This window comes from Eucyclogobius newberryi, unplaced genomic scaffold (genome assembly GCF_026437365.1).
Source record: "Eucyclogobius newberryi isolate DKJ021-1_F unplaced genomic scaffold, fEucNew1.0.hap1 SCAF_3, whole genome shotgun sequence".
In the NCBI taxonomy this organism is placed as follows: Eukaryota; Metazoa; Chordata; class Actinopteri; order Gobiiformes; family Gobiidae; genus Eucyclogobius; species Eucyclogobius newberryi.
In genome coordinates this window covers 11,304,205-11,322,204 of record NW_027315945.1, presented here as the reverse complement: position 1 = coordinate 11,322,204, position 18,000 = coordinate 11,304,205, and the positions used below count along the sequence as shown (strand labels likewise).

The following is an 18,000-nucleotide window of genomic DNA, read 5'->3' as shown; positions in this document are numbered from 1 at the left end:
TATTGCTGTGATACTTGATTTGCGGTGTCTTCTGCTTTTCTCCAGGGAGATTACTTACTTTTATACCATCAGTTGGACCTACTAAACCCACAGCAGATTCGCGAACATTGAACACTGTCTCACTTTCTTTTTTTAAATTCAAATTATGTAGTAAGTACAGGAGAAACATTTTGTATCCTAAGCATTTGTTTTTAAATATATTTTTGCAAGTGAATAAATACATTAATTTATTAAGAATTATGAAAAAAATAGGACCAACAATATATTCAATGTTTTGCATGGGAAGCAAAAACACATGAATCGGGTCTAAAAAAAAATTAAAACTTTCACATATTCCCTTTCATTAATTACATACAATTTCAGAAAATAAAATATTATACTCAAACTACTTGCATTCCTAGTACTTTGTCCTACTTTTCCACATTAATTAAAACAATCTCAGAACCTTTTCTGTGTAGCTTTCACTTCTGACCAACAGATCAGGTTCATAATGACATAAGGGTTGAACTGCAGGTAACAAAGGGACAGTAAGTGATATGCAGACCAGCCTCATGCAAAAAGCATTCACACTTACAAGTTACAATGATGGGAATGTCCCTGTAAATCATCTCGTTTTCCAGGTTCACTACAGTACCTTTGGTGAAATTGGAGCCAAACAGGGCCAGAAGGGGCAGATGGCTTCAAATGTTAACAACATGGAAAAAAGAGCAGACCAATACCTGTTTCTGTGACACGTGAACTTCATGTTACTTTGCTGCTGGCCTGGATACAAATTCATACAACAATAATAAATTCCTGTCCTAAAAGAGAAACAAAAATAAACAGATTTTTTTAAATTATCACATGTTCTAGAGAGCAATTACAAAGGAAAAACAACTAATTTATCTGATGAAAGCTAAAACTAAGGACATATTACTATTTATTATACTCATTTACTAAAGACGACACCATTGTTTTCATATTACTCCATCTTGTTTGTGTATGTGTAGCATATATATGGCTGTTTTTGTCCTGAAGATATTGAGGGTGGATTGTGATGCATTTTACAGACAATCTTGCTTCATTGTTTTGCAGGTGTTAAGGTGTCTATGTCTGTGCTGCTTTCACTCCTGGTCAAGCCTAAAGGATGAGATATCAAAGGCCTTTTTGTCCAGCACAGACGAAAAATAAAATGGTTTTCATTTCAGTCAGTGCTGTAGCCCCGTTACACGTGAGCCCAACAGGAGCTTATCAAGCAGGAAGTATCTTTCAAGATTACCCTCCTAATGAAGGCACTTCTTTTATAACATTAAAATTATCACTTTTTTTTCCCCGCCAATCAATTTATCACTTTAACGCTTGGCCTTGACCATACAATTTTAATCAAACTGTTCCAATATTATGCTTTACTCACTTCCTAGACACACAACTTTAAATGTATATATGAAAAATGTACGTAGGACTCGATTCGTAGCAATTGATTGGAATGTCCAAAAATGTGATTGTGGTTGGATTTGCAGTGCATCTGGTCTCATACACTCTGCATTCAAACAGAGAAGAGGAACCACGTAGAGATTTCATTTGTGAATAACAGAATAGCTCCAGTTAGAACTCAATGGAGATATTAAGACGCTAAATAATGAAGTTGGCATTCAATCAAAAGTATTTAACCTTCAATCCCAAGCTCAATTTTTTAGTTAATTCTTTTAATATAAATATTTCATGGAATAATTATACTACATGACGTTTTGTTGGAAAAAAAAACTTTTATTGTTACTGTTTAGTTGACATAGATACAAATATGTTTAGCTTTAGCTCTGGCCAGACATTTGAAGAACCAATGGTGTATACAGAACGCTGTTTGAATCCAGCTTTGCGCTGCAATACATCGAGTCCAAAAATCAATGCACAAAGACACAAGATGTCCATCACAACAGGACTGGGACCGTCTTTACTCAAAGAGGGGAAACTCTGCTCTTCTACTTGTAGAACTCGTGCTCCTGTTCGTCCTTTTTGATGACCGTCTTGTAGGCTTTTTCAAAGTCTTTGGCCAAGACTATGTAGCGGTTTTCACGCACCGCCAGCATGCCAGCCTGAAAGAGAAGCCCAAGAATAAGTAAAACTGCCATCTATTCAGACAGTTACACAACATCCATAACGGTATGGAAAACGGTTCAAATTAACCATTTAATGCTTTAAGTGAAGACCATTTATTTGGTTATCGTTCTGAAAATCTGGAGGCGCTGTATGACGGAGACTTAATTAAACACACCCAAGCATTTCAAACTGAACTCACCTCTTGGCAGATGGAGTTAATGTCAGCTCCAGAAATTTTGTCAGGCCGGGCCACATCTGTAAGGTTAGTCAAGGAGCATGGAGCCACAAGTCCTTTATCAATTATCAATTACAACTGCATTACTTGGTTGGCCCTAAACATAAAAATTGTAATGCTGTAGTGCACTGTGCAGCCATCTCTCCCTCCTTTACCCTCTCTACAGCAATTTCACCCAATGACTAGAAAATATACACATTCAAGCACATGGAGAAAAGGAAACGTAACCTAGAGGCATGGCTTTCAGTGTGATTTTGGGCAAAACATGAATTAAAAAAACATCCAGTTTAAAATATTTAAAAAAACACATTAAGTTTTTATTATCGTTTCATGTGTTTGAACCTAAAATATTAAACTAACCCCTGATTATTAATATACAGTCCATGGTAGAGCAAGGTCATTTATACAGTCATGCGGACCATTCCCACCCAGAAGTGACTCTTCCTGGGCCCTAGTGGTGAGTGCAGGTGGGTCGGGTGTTCGTCTAGAGGAGCAGGTCCGGGTGCAGTTTTTTTTTATTAGTTCACAATTATTTTAATCGAGTAGCTATGTTTCATCGATGAACACTTTAAGCCCGACAAGAAGGTTTATTGCCATACTGTCGAAGATTCCAGGCGACGCATTAAAGATCTCTGTGGTGACGGGCACGTGGAAGACCCGCCACCCAAAAACGTAAATCTTTAAAGATCCGAAAAGCCAGTTGAGCATAAAAAGGGAAATAAGATGTTGCATAATTAATGAATGGTAACAAGCAACTTCTTAACCCCACTTATCCCCCATGTGAGACAAGGATACAGTCTTCTAGGTCCACCTCCTCGGACAGGTTCATTTTGCTGGTGATGGTGGAGAAGACGAGTCGCTTCTGCCGGCGGTCGGGCAGAGGAAACTCGATCTTTCTGTCCAAACGGCCGGGACGCAGGAGGGCCGGGTCCAGCGTGTCGGCTCTGTTAGTCGCCATGATCACCTGAACGTAGCACAAGCAGAGTTAGCAGCGGACGCAGAGCTGGGAGAAGACTTCGGGTTGGGTTTCCTCCACGCTGACCGCGGGAGAGAGACACGGAACCGAAAACGGTCAACACAATGGGCTTGAATCTGATACTTACACACAGTATCTGTGTAAAACAAGTACACACATACAATTATTAATTCATTAATTAATTAATTTCACCTACAATTACAATGAAAAGAATGAGAAATTGTATACATGGTATTGAATTTATGTATTTGCTCTGAGCGACAGTAAAGTTTACCTTACAAAGTATAAAAAAAGCACATCTAGCCACTGTGGCAGATAAATATTTTACATTTGAATTAATATAATAATGATAATTATTTTTATTATTTTAAAATCTACCGCAAGGACCACGTGCGGATGTTTACAATGAAGTCACGATCACAAATTAACTTATTTATCTAGGATTTTTAAATATCTCATGATTGTGTAAAGCTATACTTTTGGCAAAATGTCTCTTTCATTTCCATTTGAACTTACTAGACTGTTTACAACGGCATACTGGATGCATTGAGGACAAACTAGAAGTTTTACAAAAAATCTCAGTACTACATATCAGCTAAATGTTAAATCTCAAACCAACAGTCTGGGAAAAGCCCTCCGATAGCAGTAACCAGTAACAGTGTTGACATAGCTGTCCCTACATTAAACCGCCAAGCCAAATCTTTTTCAGTATTAAATGTAGGCACAAAGTCATTTGATGTTTGATGTCAGTGTCGGCATTTGAATACGACAAGATTCCTCACCTTGACATTGACATTCTGGTCGAAGCCATCCATTTGATTAAGCAGCTCAAGCAGGATTCTCTGTACTTCCCTATCAGCTGCACAGGACAAAGAAAGGGGCGTAATCAAATCAAAAGGCAGTTACTGAACTGCTATAAAAACAAAGCAGATACAAACCTCCAGTCTGTGCGTCAAAGCGCTTTGTGGCAATGGCGTCGATCTCATCAATGAAGATGATTGCCGGGGCGTTTTCCTTTGCCAGCCGGAAAACGTCGCGCACCATACGAGGTCCTTCTCCCAGGTACTTCTGAACGAACTCTGAGCCCACCACACGGATGAAGGCGGCTGGACAACACAGAACACAACTCATCAGCGCTATAGAAAGTCTCATCTCAAATACAAATATCAAGAGATTTATACATGTGCAAAGAAGTATTTGTGGTGATAGACTGACCTGTGGTGTGGTGAGCCACAGCTTTGGCTAGCATAGTTTTACCACATCCTGGAGGTCCGTACATTAGAACGCCCCTGGGTGGGTCAATGCCAATCTGAAATGTAAAGCATAAATCAAGCAAAAGGAAAGATGACATACAAAATCAATCAGCAAAACAGTCCCAAGCGAAAGGTTGGATAATATTCAGAAAAATAAATGGTTATTTTTGTTTTATCTTGACAAAGATCTCCAGACAAAATTTAAACTAAAATATGTATTGTTTGAGTTTCAAGTATGGCACAAACGTGAGTGGAGAATGATCAATTTACTCTTGGAAATTACACTAGACCTTTGTCTTTTTAATCGTCTGGTTTTAATCATAGGGGATGCATTTGTAATTTTACAGACCTCTGAAATATAAATTGTGATATTAGGAATTTTCAATACATCTCCCTCTAACCAGACACAATAAACGCATACAATGCATTCAAAGCTGGACAAGGCAGTCAGAAAAAGCGCACAAAGCTGTAGTTTTAGTCCAACCTGTTTGTAGAGCTCAAAGTGAGTGAGGGGCAGCTCCACGGCTTCTCGGACTTCCTGTTTCTGAATGTCCATGCCGCCAATATCAGCGTACATCACATCTGGCTTTTGGTCTACAAAGAAAACACACAAGCTTTTGTTAGAAAAGTATATTATGTATTTGGACAGGAGTGCAAACTAAACTTTAGATGGCCACAATACAAGTCAGCTGACAGAGAAGATATTCAACTCCAAACCGCTTTTAGTTTCATGTGTATAGGCTTAGTAATCACAGATATGAACCATAAACCAGCAAAAAACATCTGCATTTAGACCGAGAAAGACATTTTTTTCCCACCTGAAGTCAACATCATAATGCTGCTGTCGGCCTCCGGGGGCAGCACATCCACCAGAGCGTTGCTGTGTTTGTGCAAAGCCACAGATGCATTGGGCTTCAGCAGCTCTCGGTCGATGGTGCTCAGGATGCGCACGTAATAGTTGGACCCTGAAAGAGGAAAATATGGGGAATAAGAGAAGAACTCATTACACATTTAAGACACCGCTATGAACAGAATATTTAAACTTTTATGACAGACTTATTTATTTAAAAGATTCGCATTTCCTAGAAACAAAGCACAAAGACTGTAAACTGTAAAGCCACATTAACCTTCAGTCAAACACTTTATAATTGTTCTTGTTTACTGGAGATATTTATTTTCTAATTGTTGTTAATTGGATATTTCATTTGTTTGTTTCCTGTAGGTGAAGTCATTTACAAGGAAAAAAGAAAAATCTCCCTGCACACGCCTTTGTCCAAGTACTCCTTGGCAGATAAATCACTGGTGTACAATCAAGAGGACAAACAATTCTGTGACTGCTGTTGTGATATTAAGTTTTACAAAAATAAATGTAACTGAATTATTAAAGAATTCAAAATACATAATTCACTGACAAAAAATCAGTTTAACTCAAATTAGGATTCTTGGGAGTCTTGTTAAATGTAAATTTTCAGGCTGCGGAAAAGGTTTTTAAAATTATAATTTTAACAACCTAAATGTATATATTCCAAGTCTTCTGACTATTACTGTACCTGTAGTGGAGCCAACTATGGCAGTGTTCTGGTCCACAGCTTCTAAAAACTGTCCGATGACCAGAGGGATGCTCTGTATTCTCTTCACCTCCTCCTGAGCATGGAGGAACTCTTTCTTTAGGTTTTTCTGTTCATCTTTGATGTACTCCTCTTGCACCTCCAGAAACTCCAGCTCCTGCTGTAGTTTCTGTGAACAAGGTGAAATTACAACCACATTTACAAAGAAATACCAAAAATACATTGTCTCAAATCTTCCAAACAGTTCATCATGATTATGGCAACTGCACACCATCTTGTATTTTTTATTATTCCTTCTGTTCCTAATCTGTGATTCTGTGCCTGACCTGTGTTGCAACACTGTAATTTCCCCATTGTGGGACAAATAAAGGTTATTTATAGTTTTGATGTAGTTAGGGTGACAACGTTCCCTTTTTTAGTGACCCTGCACCAAAGAAGATAACGTCCCACTTTTTCATCAAATTGGTTGTTCAAAAAGAAATGTACATGGAAAATGTGCCATTTAAAATGTTTCCACAAAGAAATCCAGACCGTGTTTCAAGGCTGTAACATGCAGGCCCCTTTTGATAGTCCAAGCTATGGATTGATAAAAACAAAAATAAATCATATGGTGCAATTATTATAACTATGATCTTAATTTTACAGAGTTTGGCAATCCATATCCCGGTATATTCAGATGTCTTGTCCTCTTTTTCTAGAATTGGAGTACATTTGTTACACTGTTAACAATTGCCACAGCAAATAAACCTAATGCCATTAAAGTTAGTGAACCTTGTATCTGGTGTAGAGATCCTCCAGATCTTCAGGCTCTGGAGCCAGGAAGGACAGGCCAGTTTGTGGTCTGGAGTTCAACACTGTAGGCATTTCTTCCTGAAGAGAACAAACAAAAAGAGAAGGTTTTAGAGCGTTTCTATAGAAATACTAAGTTAAAAAATGCTGGCACTAACGTAAACAGTGGTAGGGCTAGCGTAGCATCTTAGCTTAGAAAATAGCATCAAAGATAACACGGGTATTTAAGAAGCCAATCGCACCAAACCTGATATCGATCCTAATCCAAACCAAAGAACAGACTTTGTCACAATTTTCAAAAAAATCTAATCACTAATCTTTTATTTCCCAAAGCAACACTAATCGAGCTGAGCATGACATTGCAGTACAGAATGAATAGGCAGGTTTGGTCCGTGCACAATAAACATCTAATCTGAACCTTTACATACATCAAAAGGCACAAACTAACATTATCCCCGTTAATTAAAGCCATATACAGCATTAAATCAAGTCTGTTAAATCCCTCGGAAATAAGGAAACAGTTTTAGAACGCCATACCAGACTCTTTTCTACGGCTACACAGTCCTCCATGTTGAATTTTACCGACAGACGGCTGACGCAATGACGTAATACGCTGAAGGGTTGCGTTCACGGGTCTTCTGGGTAATGTAGTTCGTGTTATTGTAATAACAGTCATAATAGTATATAACAGTAGTAATATCCATACATTTGAGGTGGTTTGTCATACTAGCCATAACAGCTTTTCACCTTTCCTTTTTACTCTGTTTTTAGAATTTTAATATTTATTTACTTGAACATTAAACAAACATAGATAGATGCCTGGTATTTTACATATTGCAACAACAAAAAATGAAATAAGAACGAATTACTATTTTTTCAATCTTGAATTCTGAAAAGAAAATCCAAATACCCATAAATTAGCATGTGTACTAATGTCATTGTAGCCACAACAAGTGATATATTTCACATTTTCACACCTTGTGTGACTGCAATTTCCGTTTGTATTGCAGAGCATGGAGAGGAAATGCTCTCATGTGGAAAGGTGTGCATAGTTAACATTGCTAATTGTTGATTCTGAAGTGTGGTTTAATTCTAATGTGGTCCTTTGTATTGAACATGTGTGCTGTGGATGTGTTATGGCTTATGTGTTAGGGACTAGATATGGAAAATAGCCAAGAGGCTAATTCTGGCATATTTACATTGAATGTTCATTAATATGTCTCTTTTGCATAAATCAATCTAAAACCAAAACATAAAATTCAAAATGTCATTTTTTGGGTAGGCTATAACATCCTAATATGAGGAATATTGTCATAAAGCACATTAATACCACATATTTATTCTACTTTAGTCTATTTTTTTTAATAGTTGTAAAAATTAAACTGAGATCAAACTTTGGTTCCTACTTCAATTCATCAGTCAATTTCTGTAGATAATCTTTAAAATACAGCTCTTGGTCTAGAATGAGACCAACTCAATAGAGTTGGCCGAAGTATCTGTTTCAATTCATGATTCAAATTCATCATCAACATCGAATACAGACTATTTTCCATATCCTTTTAAAGTTATAGACGTACATTTGTAAGAAGCCTGTTTCGTATTAAAGATCCTGTACCCAATTTGAACCATGACGGAGGAGGTTCAGTCTGAAATGTTAGCTCCGTTCCACTGACAGTGAAACATACTATCTGCTCTTTCTGGCAAAATCTTAATATATGTTGGCATATTTGTTTTCTTGGTGTGTTTACAGCGTATTGGGCTGAATGCCACGTGTGCTTCTGTGCATGAGGGAATATGCAATTTAAGTTAGCTATATGCCCATTTAGTTTATTTGAATTTGAACTTTCTACTGGTTAGTTTTTTTTTTACTACTGCTTGCAAAAGGAAGTAGTCCCCCGCATTGTTCAGAGCTTGTCAGATACACACATGATCAGAGACAATGACTTTGCTCTGTGTGTTTTCTGGACTGAGCAATGTAAAAATGAAATGGGCAATAAGGATTTTTATGATCGATCTCCTAGTTTCAGGTACGATTGACTGCAAACCTTTAAATTATCACTGGCCTAGAGTTTTTGCTGCTATTCTCTGTTTTTTGTTGTTGTTTTACTCAAATTATTACCCATAGGCATCTGGAAATAGACCTGACAGACTTTAAATAGGCTCACGCAAACCTATGATTTATAGTTTTGCTTTCTGTAGATTTAAAAAAAAAAAAACAGAGATCATCAATATTTGAAGAAACAAATTGTGTGATCAGCATTAATATAATTTCTGTTTATTGACAAAATTGCTCCTAACAACAGTGAAGACAATTTTAGCACACACAAAAACAAATATATACTTGTTGTTGACCGTACATGCTTAAAAAGTGTATCTTTATTCTATCTATGTATTTCTGTTCAGTTTGTACCGGAAACTACAGGCAGGTATACTATATCTTCTCTTGAGTTCATGTGCAGTATTTTGTTTTTCAGGTGTGTGCTCGGGAGTTAGTATCGAGCAGCCTTTGGTCATTACTGCCTCCCTGGGCCAAGATGTTACCTTTCCTTGTCTCCTCAAAGTGTCCGGTGATGACACACTGACCATCCCGCCTGTTCTATACTGGTTATTTAAGAAGGAAGACCAGGAAAAAATGTTGCACCCATCCAGGGAGTACGAACACCGGGTGGCACGCCTGGATCAGCAGCAGAAGGCTTTGAACCTGTCCATACGGTTTAAAGATGTTCAGTGGGAGGACAGGGGAGAGTACCTGTGCAAAGTGTCAGTCACCACGCAACAGAGAGGGAGCTTCAGGGAGAAAGGGAGAGCAACAGAGCTGCTGCTTTATGGTAAATATGTATTATAATATATACATATATATATATATGAGAGACCTCTTTTTCAAGGATAACTTGGGGCAAAGAAAAAAAAACGGCTGCACACGAATGATAAACATTTACACAATTAAGAGACAGAACAAATGAAAACAGAGTTTACATTTAAAAGCACAAACATTTTTGTAGCATCCTTTTCTTTAAAAAATGTTTCACTCTCTCCCCTGTCAGTCCTCACAGGACACCAACAAGCTAAACATTTCACATGAGCGCAGGGCATAATGACCCAAGCTCTCCTCTCAGGGCCACACATTTACATATGAATATATCATATTTACATATTATATCATATTTACTGTAAATATGATATATTAAATATGTAAATAATTTACATATTTAATATATCATATTTACATATATTTACAAATACATATATACACTAAAAAAATACAAAGTGTGACCCTCCTGGCACCCAAAGAAGGCCATCCAGCCTTAGCAGAGTTCACAGAGGTGGGTGAGCCTGCCACGACCTACTGTGAATCTCAAATACACAGTATCCAACCATTTCAAACATTTGGCAGTTGCATTTATATACAGAGCATTGTCATAATCCAAGAAGCATAAAAGTGGCTGATACCAGACGTTTACGAGCTTCAAGGGTAAAAACAGGTTTATTACAATAAAAGAGCCCGAACTTTACCTTCCATTCATCAGTCAATTTGTGTAGATGATCTTTAAAATACAGCTCTTTGTCTAGAATTAAACCAAGGAATTTATAATCTGAAACAAACTCAATAGAACTGGCCCAACTAAATTATTTGTATTGCTAAATGACAATTCTCTACCATCAGATTATCAGTAACCAACATTTTCTTTGAATAGACCAATATAAAGGTTTTAAATAAAAGGTCACACCGCATTTAATGTACTTTCTGAATGATTGTAGGGTGACCTGTGTCAGTCTGTGGCCTTCCATTAAACATGTTACAATATGTCAGCCTTATGAGAAAAGTTTTAACACCAATGCACTGAATATAGAGTAAAGTATCTGTTAGATTCAAATTCATCATCAACATCGAATACAGACGATTTTCCATATCCTTTTAAAGTTATAGACCTACATTTGTAAGAAGCCTGTTTCGTATTAAAGATCCTGTACCCAATTTGAACCATGACGGAGGAGGTTCAGTCTGAAATGTTAGCTCCGTTCACTTCCTCTCGCTCACACCAGTGTTACAACATACTTTCTGCTCTTGTCAACATAATGGCAAAATCTTGAATATAAGTAGGCGTATTTGTTAGTGTTATTTCTTAGTGAGTTTACAAGTTTACAGCGTACTGGGCTGAATGCCTGTGCATGAGAGAATTAAGTCAGCTCCTAAACTATATGCCCATTTAGAATTTTAACACAGCTTTCTAGTAGTTTTTTTTATTTTTTTTTATGCAAAGGGAAAATCATCCATGATGACTATATGTAGAAAACTGTTTTTAAGTAGAATATTTAAAAAATCTATTACAAATAATTGTCTATTTTTGCACAAACATTCATAAAGAAAGTCAATGTGCTTCAGTCTTGAAACATCTGAATTATTCCTCTGTTTTTTAGATGAAATACTGTTCCAGACGTCTGGCCTCAACAGCAGTGTGCTGCAGTGCGGGGTCCACGTTTCCCCACATCCAGGGTTTGAGCTGTCCAGTTCTTCAGGCGGTCAAACCCTAAACTCCACTTCAGTGCTGGACACCACATCTTCACTCCATGTCACCCTGTTTCAGAGCATCGCCTTTGGGAGTCGTCAGAAATATCAGTGTAGTCTTTACTTCAATGGGGAGCTGATATCCTCAAGTACGTTTCTGAATCCGCTGTCAGGTAAACACACATGGATACACTATCGATTCAGCCAATATCCTGTTAACGTATTTGTGTTTTAAAGTAATAGATGTTATTTTTAGTCTCTGCTCTTTTAGTCAATATATTAGGAATCGGCAGATAAAGCCAAAGCATCATTAAACCTGTCTAAAAAACTTAATTAGTTTAGTTTAGCCAGTCCCTCATTTGTAGGAATAAATGATACAATACAATTACACCTAATCAACAATAAGAACAATTCACAATGTTTCTTTATCTGCTTAGGTAAACTAGAACCCACTTGGTCTTCATGACTTCTTTCTTTGCACAGCAGAAGTCTTCTCTTGTGAATGTGTTCATACATTTTCATTGAGTTCACACATTTCTCACACCATTTTGCAAAACAGTTAACACAGATATCGTTCAAAAACCCCAGTTCACACCTGTGTCATAACAAAAGCTCTCTGGACAAAATGACACATTTTGCTTGCAAAAGGCTGTTACTGTCTCAAAACACTTAAAACATGCAGCAAAAGCAAATCTTGCCTTCAAACACTACAACCTGTTGCCAATTCAAAAGCATCTTTAATCAATCATTTCACACTAAAAAATATGGCCATCAATATGAACCAATGCAGCCTCACATGTCCTGTTGACATGCCAGTGGCTTTTCCTTGCTTTACATAGTTTTACTTTACACAGAAATACTCAAAATCAGACACAATTCCATTCCTCAAAACTTTGGCTTAAAACTGAAATACAGAGAAAAATTGGAAAATATGGGAAAATACAGTTACAACTGTGTTCAAATGAGTCATTCTCTATTCATTCACGACGAAAGGGCCACAGGTTCATCCACATCGTATTTGATATTTTCTCTGGCATCGAGGGAAAAATCTCCTTGCATGACGTATCCAGCCCTGACATTCTTCAGCACCCATGTCCTGGGCACCTATAAGTGGAGAGTGAGTGATTTCTATTGAAGAAATGTGCAAAGGAGTTTCACAGGTGAATCAGTGATTCAGACTTATGCAAGGAATCTATAGCACATGTGAAAAGATGTTTTCCTTCTGTCTGGGTTTTTTGAATGATATCTGTGTTAACTGTTTTGCAAAATGGTGTGAGAAATGTTTGAACCCAATGACAATGTATGAACACATTCACAAGAGAAGACTTCTGCTGTGCAAAGAAAGAAGTCATGAAGACCAAGTGGGTTCTAGTTTACCGGTAAAAGCAATCGAGAAAAACTGTAATAGCAAAAGTTTGTCTACTCAAAAACACTTTTACATCCTTTTTTCATTAGGGGATGGAGGACTAGTTGATGAAACGGGTACTTTCTCAGGAAACGTGTCTGTCTCAGGTGAGTCTATATTTAAAACAAAACCACAACCCTCTGCTTTTACTTCCTCTTTGAGCATAACCTGATATTTGTTTTCCTCTTGTGTCAGAAGAGAAATATCCAGAGCCCTGGTTCTTATATAGTGGACTTATCCTGGTCCAGGTGGTCCTCCTGTCAGCTCTGACCATTGTGATGTTAAGTCAAATCTGCTGCAGACTATGGATCACCTACAATGGAACGCAGTAAAAATATTATTATTTTTAGGTGTTTTAGCATAATTTCATCATAATTATCATCATCATCATCATCATCATCATCATCATCATTATTAGGCCCAAGCGCCACAAGCTGGCGAGAGGCCTATTAATCTCGTAAGGCCGTGCGAAGCACGGCTGCGAAAGTGCGCACGTAGTGCGCACGAAATCGAGCGCGAAGCGCTCGCCCACTTCCAAACACTCACTAACGCACTCCTCCACTCATGCACGCCCCGTGCATACTAATTAGTTGTAGGAAAATGGAACATTACCGTTGTAAACGGGCGAAGCCCGTGCAAAAGTTCGCACTAAACGAGCACTTTACATGGGGATGACGACCGCTTCGCGGTCGTCATCCCCATATAAAGCACTCATTTGCGCTAAGTAGCTCACGAATACGTTCCCCATCTCTTGCATGTTCCGTGCATATAAGCATGTAATGCAAAAATTGAACATTATTACTGTATAGAGGGCCAAAAACACAAAGTGGGCGGAGCCCACTCAAAATTATCGAAAGTACCCGTCAGTGACCAGGGACCCACACCATGAGGTAGGAAAGCGCGAGCGCTTTCCGAAAATGTATAGTTTATGATATTTGAAAAATGGGAAACATTGTTTTCGCATCGGAATATTATTCTTTCTTTCTTTCTTTCTTTCTTTCTTCTTCTTCTTCTTCTCGGGACCAACCCCCCTATTTTTCACCCAGTGAACATTGACGAAAAGTCACAAAAATTTGCACACCTCTAAAAATCGTGCCTCTCTACATTCTGGCTATTTCCCTTTTCTAAAATAAAAAAATTGGCGCGTCAGCGCCACCAAATGTACCAAAAATGCATTGAGAGATGGGAAATGACCCAAAAAAAATCTGATCGTAGAATCATGAAATTTGGCGCAGAGGTAGATGGTGACAAGAGAAGTAAAAAATATTATTACGGCAACGCCGTCCCCCGAACCAAATGTCGGCCATATTGCTTCAAAAATGGCTAAACATGACTTCGGAGTTTTTCCAAACGTCGTACTTTTACGAACTCCTCCCAGGGCGTTGGCCCTAAAAAGCTGAAATTTGGTGAAAATGCTACTGAGGAGTGGGACATCAAAAGTTATCCAAATTACATTGATACCTCTCACGGTCTCTGTGCGGCGAAGCCACAAACTGTAGCTAGAATTTCAGAAATCTCCCATATTTAAAATTTCTGCCGTTTGCGCAGATAAAGTCCGAATTGCGTCAAATTAGAATCAGTTGTTAAACTCTTTGCCCTAAACCTACTTGAAGTGAAATAAATTCATTTGGCGCCACAGCGCCCCCTACAGATTTTATATGGAGGTTAAATGTTTAGTTTTGCGAAATTATATGAAATTTGACACACAACTCAATTTTAGCATCCCCATCAAAAAAGTCAATGAGACCCATGTCATAATTGTTATGGCGTTGCCGTAACGATGACCGAAACCTCCCATGTTATTCCAATGGGGCCAGAACATGTTTACACTTTAGACTTTCACAAACTCCTCCCAGGGCGTCAGCCCTATTAACCTGAAATTTGGTGAGACTCATCTTCAGGACCATCAAAAGTTATCCACATTTTCATTCAAAGAGTCACGGTGTCTGTGCGGCAAAGCCGCACATTTTGCCAAGAATTCAAAATAAAATTGCTTTTTGATGGTAAAACAAAGGGGAGAACATGTGACAGCGTCACAGATTCAGCAGTAGGCGTGATAAAAGGACAATTGTGGCGCGTTAGCGCCCCCTCCTCTTGCGGCGTGGCGGCGGTGTGGCGGCGGCGTGGCGAGGGCCGATCATTGCCGCTTGCGGCTATATTTATTATTATTATTGTTATTATTAATGTAAATGTCTTATTCTTGTGGTATATTGTATGCTGTTGTATGTAAATGTTGGATGGTTTGCCACCTTCATTCAAGCCAAAGTAGTAACATCTCCATGGAGACAAGCAGATAAATAAGATTAAAGTTAAGGAATTAATAAAGAAAGACAGAAAAGAGAATGAACACTGGGCGTGGAGACCTCTACCAAGACGCTGGTCACACTCCTGCACCTAAACAATTATGTACATTCACATAATGATTCTTGATGTACTTTTTACAACATTTGCTTTATACCTACATTACTAAACAAACAAATCAATCAGTCAATAACACAACAACTGTTATCAAACCGGACAAGACTCGTTGTTAAAACTAAAAAAAAATCAGTGTTTCGTTTCCGTTGCTGGAACAATACAGACACAGCACTTTGTCTCCATCTAGTGGCGAGTGAAGATATTGTAATCCATAATACCTGAAATGAAACGATATTTGTTTATGAAATACACGTCTTACTTGTTGATCTATGAGGACTTCAAAATGGGAAAGGTGATGTCAACTTACTAGTTTTAATAGCCTAACATTATTATTATTATTGTTCTGTATTTCCATGACACAAATGGCTTTTAGTTGTGTTGGTTCTGAAGCAGTTTTTCTCCCTTGAATAGGATGAAAACGTTCTCCCCTGAAGCAGTTAAAGGTGCATTATGTAACATTTGTGGTGGGAATCTTTGTGGAAATGTTATTGCTTTGCCTGAAATATTTCGCAAAAACTATCTATATCCACGGACACAAGCAGATAGCAGCACCAGGCCAAATAACAATTCAGATCTGTGGAGAGGCGAGACCGGCGCTGTTTTCAATGTAAAAAAAAACTGTAACAATAAATGCATAATATGTTTACGATCAGAAAGTGGAATATTCCAGGAAAAGCAATAACATCTCCATGGAGACAACAAGCAGCATACGCCCCTATTATTATGATTTGTTTAACAGAAATATACAAATACTTCAATTAATAAAAATATAAATCCACCCATTCCATACAAGACTCTTTCATTGCAGGATAGGATAAGTTCAATGTCATACTGTGTCCAGGAAAAGCAGCTACATCTCCATGGAGACGACAGGAAGGAGAAGAGTTACACAGTGCAGCTTTACCTGCCCTGCCCCATGTCCCCACCGTGCATGTTGTTGAGAATACGGAAACAATACACAAAACCAGTGTTGCCATAACGATGGATCCATGCCTCCTCCTCTCCTCCACCTCTCTACTCTCTCTCTCTTCTCTCTCTCTCTCCACTCTCTCTATCCTCTCTCTCTCTCCTCCCTCTCTCTCTCTCTCTCCACTCTCTCTACTCTCTAATTTCCCTCTTTCCTCTCGCTCTCTCCACTCTCTCTCCACTTTCTCTCCACGCTCTCTCTCAACTCTCTCCTCTCTCTCATCTCTCTCACCTCTCCCCTCTTTCCACTCTCTCCTCTCTCTCTCCACGCTCTTCTCTCTCTACTCTCTCTTTCCACTCTCTATCTCTCCTCTCTCTCTCCTCTCTCACTTTCCTCTCTCTCACCTCTCTCTCCCCTCTCTCTAGCTCTCTCTCTACTCTCCTCTCTCACTTTCCTCTCTCTCTCCTCTCTCACTTTCCTCTATCTCTCCTCTCTCTCCACTCTCTCTATCCTCTCTCTCTCTCCTCCCTCTCTCTCTCTCTCTCCACTCTCTCTACTCTCTAATTTCCCTCTTTCCTCTCGCTCTCTCCACTCTCTCTCCACTTTCTCTCCACGCTCTCTCTCAACTCTCTCCTCTCTCTCCTCTCTCTCACCTCTCCCCTCTTTCCACTCTCTCCTCTCTCTCTCCACGCTCTTCTCTCTCTACTCTCTCTTTCCACTCTCTATCTCTCCTCTCTCTCTCCTCTCTCACTTTCCTCTCTCTCACCTCTCTCTCCCCTCTCTCTAGCTCTCTCTCTACTCTCCTCTCTCACTTTCCTCTATCTCTCCTCTCTCTCCTCTCTCTCTCTCTCTCCTCTCTCTCTACTCTGCTCTCTCACTCTCCTCTATCTCTCCTCTCTCTCCCCTCTCTCTAGCTCTCCTCTCCCTCTCCCCTCTCTCTAGCTCTCTCCTCTCTCTCTCTACTCTCCTCTCACTTTCCTCTCTCTCTCCTCTCTCTCCCCTCTCTCCCCTCTCTCTATCTCTCCCCTCTCTCCCCTCTCTCTAGCTCTCCTCTCCCTCTCCCCTCTCTCTAGCTCTCTCCTCTCTCTCTCTACTCTCCTCTCACTTTCCTCTCTCTCTCCTCTCTCTCCCCTCTCTCTAGCTCTCCTCTCCCTCTCCCCTCTCTCTAGCTCTCTCCTCTCTCTCTCTACTCTCCTCTCACTTTCCTCTCTCTCTCCTCTCTCTCCCCTCTCTCCCCTCTCTCTAGCTCTCCTCTCCCTCTCCCCTCTCTCTAGCTCTCTCCTCTCTCTCTCTACTCTCCTCTCACTTTCCTCTCTCTCTCCTCTCTCTCCCCTCTCTCTAGCTCTCCTCTCCCTCTCCCCTCTCTCTAGCTCTCTCCTCTCTCTCTCTACTCTCCTCTCACTTTCCTCTCTCTCTCCTCTCTCTCCCCTCTCTCTAGCTCTCCTCTCCCTCTCCCCTCTCTCTAGCTCTCTCCTCTCTCTCTCTACTCTCCTCTCACTTTCCTCTCTCTCTCCTCTCTCTCCCCTCTCTCCCCTCTCTCTAGCTCTCCTCTCCCTCTCCCCTCTCTCTAGCTCTCTCCTCTCTCTCTCTACTCTCCTCTCACTTTCCTCTCTCTCTCCTCTCTCTCCCCTCTCTCTAGCTCTCCTCTCCCTCTCCCCTCTCTCTAGCTCTCTCCTCTCTCTCTCTACTCTCCTCTCACTTTCCTCTCTCTCTCCTCTCTCTCCCCTCTCTCCCCTCTCTCTAGCTCTCCTCTCCCTCTCCTCTCTCTAGCTCTCTCCTCTCTCTCTCTACTCTCCTCTCACTTTCCTCTCTCTCTCCTCTCTCTCCCCTCTCTCTAGCTCTCCCCCCCACCCTCTCTCTCCCTCC

The 18,000-nt window shown here is 39.6% G+C and overlaps 2 protein-coding genes across 2 annotated transcripts; one reads left to right on the top strand and one right to left on the bottom strand.

Annotated features, from left to right (window-relative positions):
• Positions 1–1,953: 1,953 nt before the first annotated feature.
• Positions 1,954–7,524, bottom strand: psmc4 (proteasome 26S subunit, ATPase 4). The gene is made up of 11 exons (XM_072460548.1): positions 7,435–7,524; positions 6,880–6,978; positions 6,091–6,277; positions 5,359–5,505; positions 5,025–5,134; positions 4,503–4,596; positions 4,226–4,393; positions 4,070–4,146; positions 3,107–3,275; positions 2,276–2,331; positions 1,954–2,072 (listed from the first exon to the last, which is right to left on the bottom strand). Exons 1-11 carry the CDS (start codon positions 7,465–7,467, stop codon positions 1,959–1,961), a joined length of 1,254 nt encoding a protein of 417 aa, XP_072316649.1. The 5' UTR covers positions 7,468–7,524; the 3' UTR covers positions 1,954–1,958.
• Positions 7,525–8,811: 1,287 nt separating this feature from the next.
• Positions 8,812–13,141, top strand: LOC140374066 (uncharacterized). The gene is made up of 5 exons (XM_072460844.1): positions 8,812–8,924; positions 9,372–9,725; positions 11,317–11,577; positions 12,860–12,916; positions 13,005–13,141. The coding sequence occupies exons 1-5, from the start codon at positions 8,837–8,839 to the stop codon at positions 13,139–13,141; spliced, it is 897 nt and encodes a 298-aa protein (XP_072316945.1). The 5' UTR covers positions 8,812–8,836.
• The last annotated feature ends 4,859 nt before the right edge of the window (positions 13,142–18,000 follow it).